Genomic DNA, 21,655 nt, shown 5'->3' on the forward strand with positions numbered 1-21,655 from the left:
GCGCTCTGGCTAGTTTAGCAAAGGTGTCACTCCTGCAAACCAGGCATCTCATGACACAGATTTTGAAACAGAATTATTCAGTAACATGAATAATGCCTGTTAACCGAGGATTTAAAATTCAGGACACCTTCTCCTGTATTTGGATAACACTGTATCTACAAACTAGCCTCAGAGAGTAATGCTTAGCACTTAGCCTGAGAAATAAGTCTTTATGTCTTTATCAATGCATCTCATACTGTTTAACCACAAAGCATCTTTCCCAGCACAAAACCGTCAAGTACCTTAAAGGCAAGTAGCAAGTCACAAGAGTTCTGCAAGCTCTGTCATGCTCATTTAGTGATACATTTTTGTAGGCTATGGCTAAGGTTTCTAAGCATCTGTACTCCCAATATTTTCCATCTTATTTTTTATTCCTGCAGACATGCTGCCATAACATGTTATAGAAGCACAACTATATCAAGCTTCAACCTGCACCTCAGGAAGTCTTCCATCATCCCCATATCACCATTGGCGAATCAGAGCTCAAATCAGTCCAGCAGTTTAACAACCTAGGTAGCATCATCTCCTCGGACGATAAGATTGACAGAGAGATAGACAACAGGTTAGCAAAGGCATATACAGCTTTCAGAAAACTCCATAAAAGAGTTTGGCGAAATAAACACCTGAAGAAAAGCACAAAGATCAGTGTTTACAGAGCCATTGTGCTGTCTACTCTTTTATATGGATCCAAATCATGGGTCATTTACCGCTACCATCTGTGACTCCTAGAACGCTTCCATCAACGCTGCCTCCGTACAATCCTAAGCATCCACTGGTCAGATTATGTGACCAATACATCTGTTCTAGAACAAGCAGCACTTACGAGTATTGAGGCCATGTTACTGAGAACACAGCTGCACTGGGCAGGACACATCTCAAGGATGAAGGACCACTGCCTCCCTAAGATCTTGCTTTATGGTCAACTTGCCAGTGGCTGCCGCAAGAGAGGAGCCCCAAAGAGGAGATTACAAGGACTCCCTGAAACATCATCTCAGCTTTGGCCATATTGATCTTCATCATTGGTCTACTCTGGCCTCCAATCAGGAGGTCTGGAGACACACCATCTATAATGCTGCTGCTTCTTTTGAGAACACACGCAGGATCACTCTTGAGGAGAAAAGACAACGCAGAAAGAACCGTGTCTTGTCGATACCACCTAAGGAGTCTTTCTGCTGTGCCTTTTGCAACCGGATTTGTCTACCGCACACTGGCCTCTTTGCTTGTAGCAAATGTGGGTAGAGTCCTTCCCAAATCTTTGTTTGTGAAGCCTAGCCATGATGATGATATCGAGCTACAGAATTGCACAGATGTAGCTATAGCTTCGGGTTTTTTTATGAAGTGATACAAAAGCAATTTGCAAGCAAATTCCTACTTACGTGAATTACTGTGCCTGACAGATATTCTCTGAAAAGAATCAGTGATTTTTGTCTTCAAGGAGACTACTGAAGTAAGCAAAGGTTTGCAGAACTGTGTCCCAAGACTCCCACTAATCATTCCCTAAATTGACAGAGATGCTTTTGCTGAGAGGACAAAGATTTGCAAGGCCAGGCTCCTCTCCCAGAGGCGCAGTTAGTTTTTCTTTTGGGCCACAACATGTTTTCAGTAGTATCATCATAAATTTCAACTACTTCCTTTGATCCAGTAAAGCTTTATTTGCATTTACAGTGGTGCAAGCAGAATCAGAATCCAAGCTTTTACATACAACTTTTCAGGCACATTTCTGGAATTCATTTTAGCACACACAAGCTATGTTTCAGATGTTCTCCCAGTTATTCTCTCTCTCCTTTCATATCCCCACATGAAACAGTAATAGTTGCATTGTCTTTTATGGGCTGAGGAAGTGAAGGAAGGGGAGGGACTTCCAGGAATTTTTAATTTATGTATTTTTCACTGTAATGCTGTTTTTTATTTTTTTATACATACATGAAACTATATGTATGGACACTAAGAAAAAGAATTTGGAGGGCTCAGCCTAGCCCTTGGTTCCACATTTTTAAGCAACAGCACTCCAGCACAGCACGGATAATTACTATTTTATAGTTCTCTCTCCTTGCTTGACTCTATTTGAATTTTGAAAAGCTCTCTATATTAAGGCTTCTCATTAGCCATGTGAAGCCCAGTACCCTAGAAACAGTATTTAATTCAACCATGACCTCCCTTCTGGGCATTTCCTGGCAAAAAATGGCCAGATGGAAGAGCTGAAGACTGCCAAACATTCACTGCAAGGAAATGCCAAAGCAAGGGTCTTTATTGCTGATAAAAGCCATGGAAACATCAGAATGTAAAACAGAGTTGCTACCTTTTTTTCACCTCCATCTGCTTCACTAAAGCTGTGATTGCTGTTGTGATGGAATTGAAGGCACTGATTTTTACCCTGAGATTAAACTCTAGCACAGTAGCAAATGATAAAAGCAATTTTACTCCCTGTGTTACATCATTATGTTTATTCTTACATTACTATCAAGCAAGTTCCTCACACAGTGCTTTTATTTTCAGTGCCCTTCACCATGCTCATACTTAGAAGTTAGCCCTGATAAAAAGTAGCTTTCCTCACTAGCCCTGGCTGGACTGAAACAAAGGATGCTATGATCTCTTTCCAAAGGAGAAAAGGAGGAAAACTCTTGCCCTCCACGATTCCCTACGACTCCTACTTCCCTATTTCCCTACAGGTTTGAGTGTCAAACCTGTGTATTAATAAGATGTGGTGTTTATGCTATCCTGGATGCCAGTTCCACCATCTGGAAGTTCTCTATAAGGCATCCACAGTGCTCAAGGACAATTCTGCTTACACTTGCCAGGTGTATGAGTCTTGTCTGCCACAGGTGGTCAGCGCTGGCTGTGCACTGCACCAAGGCTCATCCTCCTCTGCTCTTCACCACCACATTTTTAGCGCAGCCAGCTCCTGAAGAAGTCTTCAGACCTTTTGGAGACTTTTGCTGAAAGGCCTCCAAACTCATGGTGCCTCAAAAGGATTCCTCATAGTGTCCACAACAATTAACCACCTAAATGAGTATATCGCGCACCTTTACACAGAGCACAGCTGTACCAACACATCTAGAGCTGGACTACACCAGCAACACAGATACATTTATACCAGCTGAACACTCTAAAGAGACATGCAACTGACAACTTATGCCTGCATGGGAGCAGGAATAACCTGTACCAAATAGAGATGCCATTGTGCTGGCAGAACAGCATTCATGCCAGGAGTCACACCAGCTGGACTTCTAATGGCCACACAGCAATTATTGCATTAAAGAAATCATACCCCTTGCTGTCATAATTATACTGGTACAAAAATCTATGCACAGACCAGGCCTTAAATCAATTTAGGAAACCTACACAAGGGATTGTTTCTCTTTAATAAGATAGCCATTTAAATAAGTTTGTTTAAATCAAGACTTAGGACCTGAAATATTTTTTTTGTAAGGAGTGTGGGTTTGTTACCTGCATTCATGCTGACCTTGCAAATTAAGTCACTGACTTTGACAGCTCAGTCTTACCAATTCAAAGTTTGTTACGTGAATAATAAACAAAAAGCAGTAGGATAAAGGCTTCTGCTTCAGTGGTTTGAGGAAACCAGAACAATTCTAAGCAACTCCAGATAACATTGTGGCAAACATTTATTAACACTGGAAGGGTGCTGTTGCATTGCAGCGGCCTGTGAAAAACACCCATCTTGGCCATCCTAGAAATTTAAATCCATTTTCATCCTCAGTGCTTTGCCACCATTGTTGCAATAGGCAAAATTTACTCCACGTACAAAGAAAAGGACACAATTTACCTGGTTCTCAAACAAAAGCTGACAGAACAACGTATTTAAATGTCTTGCAGAGTTTTTACCCTGTCTCCATCAGGGGCTGTGTTCAACTATCCATATCAGGAGTCATACAGCAAACCTCTGTCACATACTGTCAACCGCAGGCATGAGAGGACTTTAAGAAGAAAAAGAAAAAAAGAAACAAAAGAGAGACAGAAAAGAGGCAACAGTGGAAAGCTTGAAAATCTAGTCGTTTTACTTGTCCAACACATTTTCCCTTCTCTGCATTTATCTACGTATTCTTCCCTAATTTATTATTTAATAATCTTCCAAAATACGGAATAACAGAAGCAGGATGCAATTCCCTTCTTCACCTACACCACTGAGCACTCAGCAACACAAGTCCCTAAAAACAAACAACAAGACAGAAAGTCACAGAGGAAAGGTCTGTTCAAGATGGATCAGACAGCTCAGTACCACAGCAGGTGTCACAGTGGCCACTGCCTGTCAAGAATGAAGGCACAAAGCTATGCAAGAAAGAATACTAATAAAACATCTGTCTTCTGCTGTTTCCCATGTTATAAGAGTGCAATAATTTACTCCAGAAGTTAAATAATTAAAATACCTAGCCTGGGCACAGCTCTAACAGTATAAACACACATTTTAGCAAGACCTTCTCTCATTTTCTCATAGAATAAAGCTATGCTACACATTTTCTGTTTGTGTAACAGTACTATAGCACTGTTGAGCCATTCTATAAAAAAAAATAGTTGCACAAGATGTTATCTATGTGATATCCACTCTACCAACTGTGCCAGCAAGAGAAATACAAAAGGTGATCCTCACTAGCACCCCTGACTCATGTATTAAAAGAAAGTCAGATTTCTTTTCAAAGTATCATCTCTGACTATGGGCTCTGCCTAACAAAGCATGACAGATCAAATCAAACACTGGCAGAGGTCAGCACTGCTCTCATTTCCTTCACTACCACTGTGCCAAAGGTCCAAGCCCCTGGCAGCCAAGCAGATGGATGGAGAGTGTCTGTGCTACAGCATCACATTTTGTCATTTAATTCACAGGGAGAAGTGGGCCTGCTGAGGGCGTGGGCAGACATTTTTTTCAGCCAACTCACCTACAGGACACGTCCTCTGACAGAGGATGGTAACTTCCTAAACTTGAGAGATGCTGCTTTCCACATCTCTACAGCCTCCACTTGACTGGGCAGAAGACTAGACCTGCAGCCATCCTGAGGAGGTTCAGAGTGTCCCACTTCAACTGCCCACACTGCTCTGGAGACAGCAGTTTGGGATCCCAGAGGCCAAGCACATTGTTTAAAAGCAATACAGAGGAAACTGCAGCAACACAAACTGACTTGACTGGACACAGGATCACAGTGGTGATCTTCATGCCTAACACTGTTTGATACAACCACTCCAATTGCAACTAGTTGTTCCTTAACGTAGGCAAATTTGGGTACGCCATCATGGCATAAGCTCAGTGCCCCAGTATCCTAACTCTGGTCCATACTAGGCTCTCAACAGGCCCTACCACTGCAATAGGAGAACTGGTGGTTACTTTCAGACAGAAGAGGAAAACTGGGAAAAATTAATACACATCTTTGATTTGAAGGCCAGAAAGGTCTGTTGATTTTTTTATCATTATTTGTTTGTTTTTAAACTTGAACAGTGGTCTTTAACTGTCTTAGAGAGCACATCCACTATATCTCTCTATAAGTTTTACAGGAATAATACCAGAATTAAAGGTCTGCAGAACTGAAAGAAAAAGGTCAATGGAAGAGCTAGGTGCCATTTTCTGTGGTACCGTCATCACTCAAGTAGGAGGACAAAATGCAGCCGATTGCCAGCAGAGTCTTTGGACTGACTTTCTAATAAATGTAAAAAAAAGGCATCATAGCCTTTGCTAGCTCTGCTGATTAAAGACAGACAGCACTTCATCTGACTTCTTTTGCAATAAGATGACCATAATTCACATTTAATATGCTGCAAAGTCATCTGCCTTCCAAGTGAAGGAGTATGTTCTGCTGAAAGTCACTGCTGTTAGGTCAAATTTAAACTCAATATTACAGGACAGAAATTACATTGTTATTAATAATTTATAATCATGATAATGTCTTTCTTTAATAGAGCATCTCTTCCCAAAGGATTCTAATGTTTTATAAACTCTGGACCAAGTTTTACCCACTGCTACAACCCTAACCTCTGCCTGATTTGCATGGGCGCAGAGGTATGTAGAAATTAATTAGAGATTGCATCAGATCTGTGAATTACTTCACTGCAGCTTGATGTTCCTCCCACTTCAGGGGTAGATCCAGCAATAACATTGCCAGTACTTTAATAAGAAGTTCTCACAAACATATTCTGGACAGCAGGCCTATAATGCATGCCTGTGTGTTGCCAGTGCTTCCTGGGAAGGGGTGGGAAGGTAAGCATCTGAGCAGTACTATTTATGTTCATCTCTAAATAAAGATGCTCCCTCGTGACCATGATCAAGTATAGAATAAACACCAATGAGCAAAAAAATTTAAGTGCTCCGTAAGAGGAGCAACTTCTGGAGGGCTGCAAAAGTCGTACTCTGTATAGTCCTCAGGCAGAACAGACTCCTACCATGCACTACCACAACACAAACATTTTAAAAAGTAGTATTATCTAGACATGGCTGCAAACACATGCAGTGAATATTCAGCACACAGCTCAGTGTTGCTGCCCTTAACTTAGGATGAAAGAGTAAGTAAAACCACTGTAAACAGAATTAAGGGTAACATCTCCAGATACGCTTTAAAAACATCTGGTACTTGACTCTTCCCTAAAGCACTTCCCCAGAAACACTTATCTGAACCTCAGGAGTAAGTTCTCTTTAGCCAAGTTGATCTGACCCAAGAACCAACAGGACCAGACATGTAGAAATATCTGTACCTTCAAGATGAAATGCCACCAAGGCCTTCTCAGCACCACATGCAGTAAATCACTTCACCTGACGTGGCAGCTGTCTAGTCACACAGGGCAACAGTTTCAGTCAGGATCTGAAGAATGTCATACTTAATTGACTAAGGAGGAGGGATTACACTGGGAACAGTCATATGTTGACAGTTTTGAACTGGATGGAGGGTCATATCATATTGTCTGTACTAGCAACCCTTCTGATGCTGAGCACAAGTAGGCACTCTGGTGACATATTTGACCCTATGTGCAAACACATCTCCCATGTCTGATCAGGCTTGGGATATGACCGAATTGCCAATGCACGCGGGCAGGGGAAAAGTGGACTACTTCTAGCGAATGTCCCAAATTTTTCAGTTCACTGAGAAGGGAAAACAACCATTTTTAACAGTAGGACTGTTCTCTATGCTTACCTAAACATTCAGCCGTTGATCTTTCTTGACCACCAAACAAGCAAGTCAGTCAGGACATGAGTTTTGTATTATTCTACAGGGAACAAATACAAAGCAATAAAAAAAAAAAAGAGCTCCTAAGTGAGCAGGACAGACCAGAGGCAGGAACGGACAGAGTCAATCAGAGCCATTTTGTATATGCAAACAAGGAATTTGTTTCCTTTCATACAGAAGTGACAGAGGCCATCAGCGTATTTCACATAAAATGGCACTGGTTTTATTCGTGCTTTTGGTCATTGTTCAAACCAGCCTGACTTCCAACTCTCTCTTGAACTCAGTCTGTTCTAGAGACTTGCCCAACACTGGTCTCACTCCTAACAAAGCTACCATACAGAGTCAGACCCAGCTCAGGAACCTGTTTCTAACAGAGACGAGCAGCAGAGGCTTAGAGGAAAAGTTAACAGAGCAGGCTTATAGCTTTATTTCTCCCATTTTCTCCCCTCAACAGCTGCCAGGAAGCCACAGTTTGGGGACTTCCTCAGCTGGGGCATGTATTCACACATCTGTTTCAACAGTGGTTGTTGGGCCACCTTGCCAAAAACACATTTCAAGCAGCAATACATCCACATGTCAGGCGTATCAGTGAAAACAAAACGACCAAGTCCTTCCCACTGAGTGGCCCAAGTTAAACACAGCTGCAGAGACACCTGTTTCACTCCACCCTTACCTCCAGAGTCCGCATCAGAAATAGGCCAGAGTGGACTTAACATGCTGCAAATTCACAGTGTAAGCAGCGCTAGATGGGTGATGGAAACACCACCAACTGCTTCCTCGGGCTTTTACTTTTTAGTAATTGAAACCTCACCAAATGAGCGCACAGCTTTGGGCAACAAGACAATTTAAATTAAAACACAGGTACAAAAGACAAGTTGGTCCCTGTCTCTTCCCAGGCAAGATATGCATCCTGTCATAGGGAAGCCAGACGTGCATGTATTAACAAGTAACTCGAGTCTTCCTCAACCTTTTCTACTGCAATGCAGGGCATCATGTATAGACCTCCTGAAGCCTCTATCTATGGGTAAAACGTCTGGAATCACCATTTATGTCCCATCACTAGCTGGTACATAATATTTCTCACGTGAAATTTCAGGAGTAAGTAATGCTTTTCCATCTTCCGCTTTGCTCAGTCTATACAACATTGTCCCTGCTTACCAGAGGCTTCTGAACCCCCCACTTGATGAACTGCACTCCCTCCTTCAAATCAAAAAATAAAGCAAAATAAACACTCCCGGGCACAGCAGTTCCCAAGCCATGAACCACAAGCAGGATCAGGAGATGGAGCTGCCAGCAGGGAGATATTCCTCTCAACAGTTTGGGAACCACTGCTCTAGGTCCCTGTTTGCACCTCTATGCAAGAACTTTCTAAGTTACAGATACAATACATATATTTAAAAAAATTACCTCTGAAATGACTGGGAGAAGAGTTATTTATTTTCTAAGATATATTTCTGTAAATAATCCTTTAAGTAATACACTAAAAAAAAATTATCACATGTTGCACATTATCACCTTGTAACCTGTTCAATCCCTGTTTAATGACCATGCCATGCATTTTTACACAAACTTTGTTATCCCTGCAAGATAAAAATAATGACCACTGAGGAAGGGAATAAAACTCTATTGACTAGAGGTGAAAGAGAATCGAGAATGGTGCTGTACCAATAAACAGTGAGAAAATACCTTTTTTCCTGCTCCAGTCTGTTGCTAGCAAATTACATCAGCAAGTTATCAGTAACATCTCAGCTACATAGATTCATAAAATCATTCATAAATTCAGCTCATGTTTGGGAACAGATTTTTTTTTCTTCTTTAGCTGTAAATATTCAGAGAAGGACAAAACATATTATTACTTTATTATGCTAGCCGTGTGTGTCTGGCCCTCTGAGAAAAAGCACACTAATTGTATTTCTTTATTATTTCAGAAATTTTGTTCTACCAGATGCCTTTGTTCTGTCTGAAACCTCATGGGACTCTACCTCTGAGAGCACAGGCAAGCTGGGTCACTTCCATGAGCAACACCTGCAGGAAAGAGTGTCACAGGAAAACTGACACAATTGTCACCAAATTATTGTGTGTCAAACATGAAACCTTGTTACTGTCCTTTACATAAGTTTTTTGGTATATGTATTTCTACATTACAAATTCATCTCCACATCATTCTGGCAAGCAAGTCAGGCTTCTGATGCAAGTGCTGTATCTTCAGGAAAAAGTCTAAAGTACAATATAAAAGAAAAGCAAATGTTCTGACTCAAAGACAAGCATTTCCGAGTACAGAAAGTAACACTGAGTAAAGCTTCCAGACAAATGCCTACACTGTACTTGAGGCAGGATTTTTTCTTTAGGCACTGCCTTAATTTCCCTAATTGCTTAATTTTAAAGGTTGAAAACACTAGCTGGCTGCGATATTAGCAGCATTTGAATAGTGACTAATTCTAATGAGTATGCTAGTAGCAATGTAACACTACGACAGGCTACACACATTTATGAGGCCGAAAGCGATAGCAATCAGCCCACATAGCTGCAGCCCCAGAGCCGAACCAGCCACCCTGGCTCGTTAACCTCCACGCTCTCTGCAGCGACGACGACTCGCAGCATTTTCCTCTCATTCTCACCCCTTCCCACCTATAATTCTAGGGACAAAATAAGACTTCTTTAATCCGAAGGGTGCTCCCACTAAAACCCATGGCAGAGCCAGCGTCCGAGGAGCATGGATCACGAAGCTGGCTGGAAGAGTAAAGCCAGGACTTGCGCTCACACAAGAGAAAGCGAGATGCGGCCCGCTTTGGCACGCCTGAAACCAGAGACGCTCACCACAGTGCATGCCTACTTTTTCAGTCCCTCCTTCCCTTTGTACGTGAGCTTCGCTAAGCCTCGGCTGTAACAGCGTTTCCTCTGCTGTCACCGCTTCCTGCCTCCCCCCAGGTTCCCAGCTGGGGTCCCGGGGCCGGGGGCAGCGCCGGCACTCCCGACCCCCCCAGCAGCGCGGGTGTCCCCACGGCGGGAGCGATGCTCGGCTCCCCGCTCCCCTGCCAGGGGCGGATGGAAACCGCCGGCCAAACGCGGGCGGGATGGTTATTTTCTGCCTTTTTTACCGCGACTTTCTCCACGACACGGATGACACCTGCTCCCTCCTCCCGCTGCCCTGGGTGTCAGGCCCGGCCCTGCCCCGGCTTGCCCGAGCATCCTGGAAGGGCGGGTGCCCGCTGCCAGGGACCACGCCGGCGGGGACCGGGGATGCGGGATGTCACACCGAGCTGCCGCAGCGCCATCGCCCGCGCCCCGCCGGTCCTCGGCCTGCCCCTCTCCAGAGACACGGGGAAGGAAGAAGGGAAAGGAGAGCAAAGCAAAGGGAAAACTCCCAGCTGAGGTGGGGCGCAATTCCATTCAGCCCGAGGCGAGCGAGAACCCCGAGCCCGAGGCGGGGTCGCCCCTCCGGTCCCCCCGCACTCACCCAGGGTCTTGACGGCGACCTGCCGGGTGAGCGGCGGCGGCAGGTTGACGCAGACCAAGTCGACGTCCTGGTGCAGCAGCACCTCGTCGATGCGGCTGGTGTAGAAGGGGACGCTCATCTCCTTGGCCAGCTCCTCCGCCTCCTCGGGCGTGCGGCCCCACAGCGCCTTCACGGCGAAGCCCTCCGCCTTCAGCAGCGGCACGATCACCCGCGCCGTCAGCCCGGTGCCGAACACCCCCACCCCGGGCAGCATGGCGGCGGCGAGGCGGGCGGCACGGCACGGCGAGGCGAGCCGCTCTCTCCTTCTCTCAGCAGGGAGAGGGAGGCAGCCCCCGCTGGATATCGCCGCCGCTGCCGCCGCCGGGGCCAGGACCGGCCGCCCCCCGCCTCAGCAGCGCCTCGGCCGCCGGCTGCCCCGCCATGCCCGCACCATCACACACACGCCCCCGCGGAGGCGCCGGCGCTGCCCTCCCCTCAGCGGACGCGGGGGCGACCGCCCTTCCCCGGGCGGCGGCGCGGGCTCAGCGCCTCTCCTCTGCCATGTTCGCCGGCGCCCGCTCGCCGCCGGGAGGGCGGCGCGTCGCTGTCACCTCCCGGGTGTTCCTGCACCGCCCGCACCGCCCCCGCCGCACCATTGGCGGCCGCTCGCCCCGGCACCGCCCCGACGGCGGCACCGGCGCCGCGGGGCGCCCCCTGGGAGCCGCCGGCCCGCCCGCCCCGCAGCGCTGGGGTGCAGGAGGGGCGCGGTGCAGGTGCGGTCCCGAGGCACCGTGGGGTTGGCCGTCCGCCTGGCGGGTGGGTGTCAGGGCACCTCCGGAGACATATCCCGCCCAGCCTGTTCACCCACGGCACAACCGCTGAAGGGCCGTGGTGATGGGGAGCCAGGGAGTCACGCCCTGGTAAAGGCACGGGAGAGCTGGGAGAGCCACGGCGGCAGACCGGCGTAAGCTGATCGTGTGCGTCGCCCCGCGGTCCGTCTCCCTCTGAGACAGTTCTCCGGAGCGGAGATGTCCCAGAGCACCGAGGGGAGCTGCACCGAGCCCTGGCACCTGCCGGGCGCGGGGTCGGACTCCGGCTCCTCCCATGCCCATGCCACTCGCCTGGGACTCCCAACCGATATGTCCACCACCCATCCCATCCCAGACTGTTGATCATTCATTTCCCTCACAAATATCACGCCTCTGCAGCTTTACATTGGTTCTTTTTTTTTTTCTTTCTTTTTTTTTTTTTCCCCAGCAAAGCATCAGTATGAGAATCCCCTTCTCCATGGGTCTACTTACACAGTCCAAAAAACCGTGGATTTGCTAAGGCGGCTTAGGAAGTTTTAGCTACTGCTGCCCAGCCCATGGCATTTGTCCACGGTGTCTGGAAGCCTGGCAGAAGCCCAGACAGAGCACCAAACAGCCCAGGCACAGAAAGTTACATTTACTGTGGGCAGGAATCCTGCCTCCTTTGCAGACCTGGTGCTGTGCTCTAGGTCTGTCTCAGGAATGCCTGGTTTGCTGAAGGCACGTCAGGGATTTCATCAGCAGGTGCGTAGCATGCAACTTATAGAATCAGAATGGCTTTTGTTGGAAAGGATCTTAAAGATCACCTAGTTCCAACCCCTCTGCCGTCATCAGGGACACCTTCCACTAGACCAGTTTGCTCAAAGCCCCATTCAACCTAGCCTTGAACACTTCCAGGGATGGGACATCCACAGCTTCTCTGGGCAACTTGTTCCAGTGCCTCACCACCCTCACAGTAAAGAATTTCTTCCTAATATCTAATCTAAGCCCACCTATCACCATATGCCCTTGTAAAAACTCCCTTTCCAGAAGAGCAAACCTTCCAGAACCACTGCAGTGCCCCGTGCCAGATCCTGCTCATCCCACCTTTGCCTTGTCTGAGCTGAATGCTGGTCCTCCAGAGCTGCGCTCCTGCCAACCTGGAGGCTGCCAGATGGGCCCAAGAGTGGCCAAGGACTGCAGTGCCCATTGGTCCCACACAGGTCTGTGCAGAGCTGGTTCCTACAGAGGTTAAACTCTCTGCACTGGCTTTGTGCACAGATCAGCTGGTCTGAGAGCACAGTATCTCCTGTGAGTGCCACACGGTCACACCACAGCCTAACTCACTCTTTGGTAGAAAAATTATGAAACTTCCTGCTTCTGATTAAAAGATAAGGATAAAGACGATTTTCCACATGTTGTCTTTTTTACCAGCTCCTAAGAGAAAGGAAGACAAGGGTAAGGAAGGAAAGGGAGGGAGGAATGAGAAGAGAATGAAGGGAAAAGGAAAGAAAAGACAAAAGAAATTAAAAACCTTTCCTTTATGAGACTCCTGGAAATGTGCCAAGCACAATGTTGCAAAAGTAATCCACCAGTGTTCAAAAAATTAGGCTTGGAAGCCAGCAGTCTTTTCCCATACTCTGTAAAGAGGTGGAGTGGGTTTTTTTTCTTGCCACCATCTCACAGCAAACACTTCTTCATTACAAAATGCAGAGTCACTGAAAGGATTGCTGTAGTTAAACATGTTTTGCTTTCCATGTGCTATTAATGCTGAAGTGAAGGAGATGGATGCTCTTTGGCTTCTGTTAATTGAAACACAATCTAGATCCATTTGTCAAAGAACTGCAGGAGTATTACCTTTCTTTAAAATACAAAGATTGCTTTGGGACTCTCTATCAGACATTCAAACCTCTTCATACATGGTGTTCCCAGGATAAGCAATTTGGAATATCTGTCTTGTCTTGTTTGCTTGTCTGTGCATAATAAAAAAAACCAAGAAAGTAGCCAGGTTACATGAACAGGGTAAATACGTTTGAATAGGTTGAAGAAAAATAGATACTATGTAACTATTTAGTCATTATATAGCTTTTGTTACTTTAGTAGGCACAAGCCACTTTATGAAGATCTGTGTAAGGTCACTGTTTAGAGAAATACTCAGTAAGGCATTCAAACTGGGAATTAAGGACTAGGGAATGAAATTATGCATTCTGCTATGTCCATCGTTTCCATAAAAAGAATTTTTCGTTGCATTACTTTTAATTTTTTTTTTCCTCAGTTAGGTTTCCAGAGTTAAACTCGGCAAATGGCACCTGGCCCTCAACACTGCAGTAGCCAAGTCAACCTCTGAGCAAGCCTGAATTACTGCATCTGCAGAAGCTCTGTGTTCCCCCTCATTTGCTGCTGGGACTTTGGGGGCCACCCCCCATACTGCTGTACTGGAGCGGGGTCAAATCTTTCTCAGTTAATTGTGTGAAATAGGGTCACCATGTTGCACCTACCTATCTTCATGAGCACCCAGAAGGACTGAGGGAAGCCAGTGAAGGACCATTGGCCTTTCGGGAATCCAGGCTATGTCCTCACCATGATGTAGGTGACTGAAAACATGAATGAAAGCAGAATCTTTGCTCAAACACACATCACTAGTGCTTCCAGTTATCAGTTACTTCTAATTTGAAGTATTATCATATCTAGGCAAGATTCTTTCGTGCAAAACAAAAAAGATTAAGACAACAAAGAAGTCCCTCACTTTGAAGGATGTGTCTAACCAGGACCAAGGTTCTTTGAGTTGAGTGTATTGAACTAAGAAGCCTCAGGTACTCTGTATATTAGACCTCTACACTTCTAAGCCTGTCAGTCTTGTCAAGAGAGCCAGCATTTTGTTCTGAAGGTTGCTAAAGCTTCCTTCAACAAAGACACTCACACAGAGATTTCTCTCACAGAGACAGTAATTTTGTTCTTTCTTGATTTTTTTTTTTCAAGAACAAAGTTGCACATAGGAAAACAAAACAAAGAAACCCATGAAAGTCTCATACATCCTTTTTCTGTATCTAAATTCTGTAAAGAAACTGGCAGGAAACTAATAAAAGTGTTGCAGTCACAATTCTGATCCTTTTATATATTTCAGTTGAGTTTTGTGGCTCCAGGTCATTATACCGTACAATGTACATATTAAGTATATTACCAACTTCATGTGAGAAATCTCAACTCGATAGCACTTCTACAGAATTCTGATACAGTTGTTTGCAAAGATTTGAAACTGTCTTCTCAGTTGAATTTCATATATTGCATGAAATTCTTTCTGTACAACTGTATTGGTTTCTTCTTAAATAAGTGTTGAAAATATAAGTCAGAAATCCTGGAGTTCTTAATGTTATTTAATTATTTTTAATAATTAATAATGTAAAATATATTTTCTTTAAATTAATTTTATTTAATTACTTTAAAAGCTTTTATTTATCTTTTGTATTTAGTTTTATTATTATTAAGGTAGCTATTGAGTTGAAAGTACTAGATATAAAAGGCATAAAAGAATCAATCAAGCACATATGACATGAAAATATGCATTATCTGTTGACATAAGTAAAATGCAGAAAGTTGGTGGTTTCCCAGAGACAGATAGCACTTAGTCAATAAACATTCTCAATTTACTTTCTGAATCTGTTTGAAGGCATCTTCCCACTTATTGCAGAGCTTTCTCTTGTACAGCCTGCTCAACTCAACACAAAGATAAGATCCACCTGATAAGAGTAGCAGGGTCTCACACTGTTTCTTTCTTACTTCTCTGTACTTAAAAGAAAATCTGGTCTTTTTCAGATTTTTTAAACATTTATCCAGTCAGACTCCACAGCTGAGTTCCTCAAACCTCTCATACGTCTGTCTGAACAACAAGGGAAAGAGCTGAATAATATATAGCTTCAGTGAAATCCTGAAATGAAGCTTGCTGTCTCTCCAGATACTTCTCAATTTCCAGAATTTTAAGATTAATTAGCTCATTTCCTTTTACATAGATCAGTGTCTTTAAACATGAAACAGCTGTGGATTTTCATTAACCAGTCGATTTCTTCTGGGGTATGAGGTTAGTGAACACCACTACTGGGGTTCTTCTGTAACTTTGAGCCTTGAAATTATTTGCATGGAAATAATAGTGCTTCAGAGATGAGGAAAAAGTGGTGAATCAGACCTGTCTGGTTCTCCCACTCAGCTGTACTGACTCATCCTCAGCTTTAATGTGCAGCACGAGAAAGGATGTGTGAGCTGAGTTGCTCAAGTCCTTTTTTACATCTTATGACACACAACTGGCAGTTTCTTAGGCTGTCAGGAATTTGTTCTTGAGAAGAGCTGGTTTGTTTAAGCGTCTCTTTGAATGCATTTCCACTGAGACAATCCACAGAAGTTCTTGCTCTGAGATCTGAAGGCAGGAATTGCATTGCCTGTTATAGTATTAAATGGTCCAACATGCAACAGAGAGAACTAGAGTAGACCATATGGCTAGCAAAGGGGTCATAATACATTCAGCCTTCCTCTATTCTGATCAGTGGGAATTGTGACCATGCCTGGGGTCTCTGAGCCTGCTCAGTACGATTTCAACATTTTTCCTTCACAGTTTCCAGAGCCTTTGTTTAGAGGATACATATGCCAAGTGTGGATGGGCTGTGAGGAAGATACTGAGGCTTCAAGAAACTACATCATTAACAAGATACTTCTGAAGGCATTGCTGGTCTTTTCACTAAGGTACAGATGAGGACCTAAATAATTACAATTTCCACTCTTTGACAATCTATGACATCCTATGAAGACAAGTGCATGTATTCTCACTTTACATGTGGAGAAATTAAGGCTCAGAGAAAATGAGTGCAATGTTCTCTGTTGTTCTCTGTTGGGTCTTTTTGGGTGTTTGAGGGCAACTAGACACGCAAAACAGGATGTTCAGCTGGCGTACACTTATAGTTTTGGTCTGGCTGGCTTTCTTAAGCTCCTGTTGGTCACAGTTTTAATAACATGAAAAAGCAGATAGAGAACCTGTTAGCAACGATGTACATGGGATCACCTAATGAAAGTAGGGAATAGGCGTACAGCATGGGTGCAACCAGGACTCATGATGGTGTAATATGTACCTAAAGCTCACATCAGTCATTCCCTCCTGACAGAAACAGTATGCAGCAGACAGCAAACATGCAAGCACTGGATCGTCAGATGTTGCATGCTACGCACCTGCTGATGAAATCCCTGACATGCCTTCAGCAAACCAGGCGTTCCTGAGACAGACCTAGAGCACAGCACCAGGTCTGCAAAGGAGGCAGGATTCCTGCCCACAGTAAATGTAACTTTCTGTGCCTGGGCTGTTTGGTGCTCTGTCTGGGCTTCTGCCGGGCTTCCAGAGACCGTGGACAAATGCCATGGGCTGGGCAGCAGTAGCTAAAGCTTCCTAAGCCGCCTTAGCAAATCTGTGGTTTTTGAACTATGTAAGTAGACCCATGGAGAAGGGGATTCTCATACTGATGCTTTGCTGGGGAAAAAAACCAACAGCGTGAATGAGCCATATAGAAATTCTTAATTCTGAAAAATGGATTTGAGCCTAAGTGTTAGTTTGTGTCATATCACACTTGTTAAGTGCTGTGCAAATAGCTGCAATATGCTGCCGAAGTGCTTATTATTTTAGCAATATTACATTGCACATTGCTTGCAGGGCAGCTGAGATGTGTTACTTTGGGATGAAAATAGAAAAGAATCATCACTTTATTAGTCATGCAGGAGTTCATGAGAGCAAGCACGTGTGATTTCTAGACTTCTAAGCCTGCCCAGGAAGGGTGGAATTTGCAAGGGTTTAGTTTGGTAGAAACCCTCCTTTTGTCATGGAATCATAGGATCATAGAATGGTTTGGGTTGGAAGGGACCTTGAAGATCATTTAGTTCCAACCCCCCTGCCAGGGATACCATCCACTAGATCAGGTTGCTCAGGACCCCATCTAACCTGACCTTGAACACTTCCCAGGGTTAGGGCAGCCAGTAACTTCTCTGAGCAACATGTTCCAGTGCTGCACCACCCTCTGAGTAAAGAATTTATTCCTAATATCTGATCTAAACCTGCTGTCTTTCAATTTAAAACCATTGCCCCTTGTCCTATCACTATTTGCCCGTATAAAAAATCCCTCTCCCTCCTTTTCATAAGCCCCCTTAAGATATGGAAGGCCACAATGAAGTCTCCTGGAGCTTCCTCTTCTCCAGGCTGAAGAACCCCAGCTCTCTCAATGTGACTTCCTAGTAGGAGAGGTGCTCCAGTCAGTCCTCTGATTATCTTCATGGCCCTCCTTTGGACCCATTCCAGCGGATCCACATCTTTCTTGTGTTGAGGACCCCAGAGCTGGATGCAGCAGTCCAGGTCCAACATGTGAGTCCAGGTGAGGTCTCACAAGGGCAAAGTAGAGGGAGAGAATCACCTCCCTTGACCTGTTGGCCATTTCTCTTTTAATGTAGCCTGGGAGGTAGTTGGGTTCCTGGGCTGCAAGTGCACACTGTTGGCTCACGTTCAGCTTTTCATTAATGAGAACCTTCAAGGTGTTCTCTTCAGGGCTTCTCTCAATGATTTCTTCTCCGAATCTGTACTCATGTCTTGGATTGTCCCAGTCCAGGTGCAGCATTTTGCACTTGGACTTGTTGAACTTCACGAGGTTCTTGTGGGCCACTCAAGCTTGTCCAAATCCCTCTGGATGGCATCCTGTCCTTCTGTTGTGTCAATGTCACTGTTCGGCTTCATGTCATCTGCAAACTTGCTGGGAGCGCACTCCATCCCATGTCTGTGTCATTGATGAAGATATTGAAGAGCATCAGTCCCAAAACAGAGCCCCCAGGGACACCACTCATCACTGGCCTCCACCTGGACATAGAGCCATTGACCACAACTCTCTGGCTGTCCCCATCCAGACAATTTTGGACAATACTCTCAGGCACATGGTGTGACTCTTGGGGATGGTCCTGTGCAGGGCCAGTTGCTAGACTCCATGATCCTTGTGTGTCCCTTCCAACTCATCATATTCTGTGATTCTGTGATAATTCCTTATCCACTGAAGAGTCCCTCCATCACATCCATGCCTCTCCAATTTGGAGATTAGGATGTCACGTGGGACCATGTTGAAGGCCTTATAGAACTCTAGATAGATGACAATTGTAGGTCTTCCCTTGTTGATCGTTGCTGTCACTCTATCATAGATTGGTCAGGCACAATTTGCCTTTAGTAAAGCTGAGCTAGCTGCCTTGGATCACCTCCTTGTCTTTTATGTGCCCTAGCTTAACTTTAGGAGGATGTGGTCCACGATCTTCCAAAGCACAAAGGGAAGGCTCCCCAGTCTGTAGTTTTCCAGATATTCCTTTCTCACCTTTATAAAAATGGGACCAATGTTTTCCTTTATCCAGGAACTTCACCTGACTGCCATGATTTTTCAGATATGGTGGAGAGTGGCTTGGCAACAACAGCAGCCACTTCCCTAAGGACTCTAGAATGCCTGTCATCCCACAGGCTATTCCACTTTGTCAAGTGATCCCAAACCTGCTCTTTGCTTTTAGTGTGAGGATTTCACTCCCCCCACACCCACCCTGAGGATCAGGGACTTGAGAGGAGTGGGAAGCCTGACTGCCAGTGGAGACTGAGATGAAGAACTCATTGAGTACCTCAGCCTTCGCCATATCAGTCGACATCAGTTCACCCTTCTTTCTTATAAGGGGGGGTACACTCTCCTTCACTTTTTTTTCTGACCTAAGTGCTTACAGAATCCCTTCTTGTTATTCTTCACATCCCTTGCCAAGTCCTGTTCCAGCTTTGCCTTGGCTTTCCTGATACCATCCCTGCACATGCAAACCCTATACTCTCCCCAAGTCACCTGTCCCTGCTTCCACTGGCTATGCATTTCTTTCTTACTCCTCAGTTTGACAAGCAGATCCTTGCTCAGCCATGCTGTTTTATGGCCTGCTTTGCTTGATTTCCTACACACCAGGATAGAGATCTCTTGTGCTCTAGGGAAAGTGGCTTGGGAATATAACTCAAGGCTGCTCCACACTGGAGTCAACCACCTCCCTCCTCAACTGTCCTCTCTCTGAAAGCAGCTGGGATTTTAACATGACTTGAAAGAAATTTTAATGGAGACAGTTATGGAATAGATGTTAGAGGAAAATACATCTATTGCATGAATAAGTTTTAATTGTCAGATGTGTTAAATGCTGTAGACTTGGACAGCCTTTCAGGGTACTGAAATCAGTTTAATTTCACAATGGAAAACCTGCTGCTGTTTAACAAAGGCTCAGTGATTCAGGCAGAGTAGGCAGGAATTTCTGTCTACCTGTTGAAACAAGCCCATGTCCTGTGTACACTAAAAAGATATTGAATCCCAGGAGTGTCTGTTTCTTAGGAATAGATAACCCAGCTAACTGCCTCTGGAGAGTGCTCTCTTCTAATGCAGGCTTGTGTCCTGATGCTGGTCTTTATACATATATTTTTTTCATTATGTTCAGTACAGAAACTTGCACTTTTCCTATAATCTGTTCAAAGATCCAGATTTGTTAGTTTCCTGGACACACTGAAATGCCAGCCTTCTCTTTCCCTGCTAGGCTACTGAAGGGAAACATACTGAGGCAGTGGTATTTACTGCATTACCTACTGAGCGCCCTGCTGGCCTGAAGTACAATCCTATGATCCTAAGCAGCCTAAGCAGTTTTCATTTCAATTTTCAATTAATGGCACATGCAATTGGAGCTCTGGATTGGTACTGTGATTATTTTTAATCTGAACAAATAAATGCAAGTTAGTGAGTCTTTCATTTTTATGCATTGAGAGAAAAAAAAAGGAGAAAACCCATTATTTAGGTCTACACTAGCACCACAGCACAATCTGGGTGAGTGCAGTTTGCTTTCAGACATCTTCAGACGTTGGCCTGCCTCTGCACAGCTATTGCTCCCTTAAAATCATGCTCTTTAACACTGTTAAATCTCAGGTCTTAGGGTTGCCAGATGTACTGATGTGATCATGTGGAAGTCTGGCCTGCATTACCTGCTCTGTGACCTTGCTTCATTAAATCAATAACGGTGAATCGTGTGTTCTTTATTTGCACAAAGGGTGAATTCAGTCCAGTCCAGTTTCTAGGCTACTGGCTCTTTGCAATTTCTGCTTTATCTGCAATGGTAAATCCATTATTTTTTGTTATTTCTGGAGATTCTTACTTCAATCCAGGCAAGTATTGAACCTGTGCAATGTCTATAGTGAAGAAGGTGAGTGTTGTCATCCTCAGGAAGGCAATAGTGTCTCCTGGTCAGAGCAGGGAGGCCAGTCCATTCCTAGGGTCCCTTGGGTCCCCATTCACACAGGATGAGGAAGAGTATGCTGTCAAGTGCTTCAGAGGATTGGAAACTTGCAGCACTGGTGTCCTTATAACAAAGAAACTACCAGATGTTTTCTTAATTCTCTCTCTCCTACGAGCTAAAGGTGTTTCTCGGCTTTTTTGAAGCTGGAGGCTTCCTTTTCAAAATCAGGTTTAATGGCTTCTCCTTCCTCTTCTTCCTTGCCCTGTGTCTGCCGTCATTCAGAACAGGTCCTGCCCTGGTGTGCCCAAAGGAACATGGTAAAAGTCAACGATTTCTGGTATCCAGGCCTGAAGCATCACCATCAAAATGAATAGGAGGGAGTGGCTCTCTCAGGAAATCTGCAAACTGAGGCAGGCAAACAGGCACCAATTTAAATGAGGTTATATTTTTGAGATGATCTTTGAAATCATAACTGCTAGAGACTGACTCCCAACTCAAAATAAACAGACAATATCCGCACCAGATATTGTGTGGATTCCTTTTTATTTTTTTCCTTTTTTCCCTTTCAATTCCTTTTTAATTCATAAAATAATTTAATATTTAAGCAAGGCTTAATCTTTCTCTTGAAATTAAAATAAGTCTTTCAAAGGAACTTTATTTAAGAGGAGAATGTTTATTCAAAAATATTTTAATAGCTCTGATACTATATATATTATCAGGCTTCAGGCATTAATCACTAGGAATAAAATGGATACTTAGCATTTTAGTAACTGGTGCAGCAACTGTGGTTTATTAAATAAACCCTCATGAAAGGACTTCCTGATTTCTCATCAGAGTGAGGCTACAGCAGGGAGCTTCCAGTTGCCACACATTTTACCTATAATGCACAGGATAATGTTCCAGCTGTGCACCTGCCTTTCTGATGCTTAAGAACCCATCAC

At 44.6% G+C, this 21,655-nt stretch overlaps 1 protein-coding gene across 1 annotated transcript in view; it reads right to left on the reverse strand.

Annotated features, from left to right (window-relative positions):
• The window catches only part of GFOD1 (Gfo/Idh/MocA-like oxidoreductase domain containing 1), a 73,678-nt gene extending 62,443 nt beyond the window's left edge, over window positions 1–11,235 (reverse strand). Inside the window, exon 1 of the mRNA XM_064664711.1 lies at window positions 10,660–11,235. Within this exon, the coding sequence (XP_064520781.1) occupies window positions 10,660–10,912 (253 nt within the window). The 5' untranslated portion in view covers window positions 10,913–11,235. The remainder of the gene's footprint in view (window positions 1–10,659) is intronic.
• Window positions 11,236–21,655: the final 10,420 nt, after the last annotated feature.

Source organism: Pseudopipra pipra, chromosome 1 (assembly GCF_036250125.1).
Source record: "Pseudopipra pipra isolate bDixPip1 chromosome 1, bDixPip1.hap1, whole genome shotgun sequence".
NCBI lineage: Eukaryota > Metazoa > Chordata > Aves > Passeriformes > Pipridae > Pseudopipra > Pseudopipra pipra.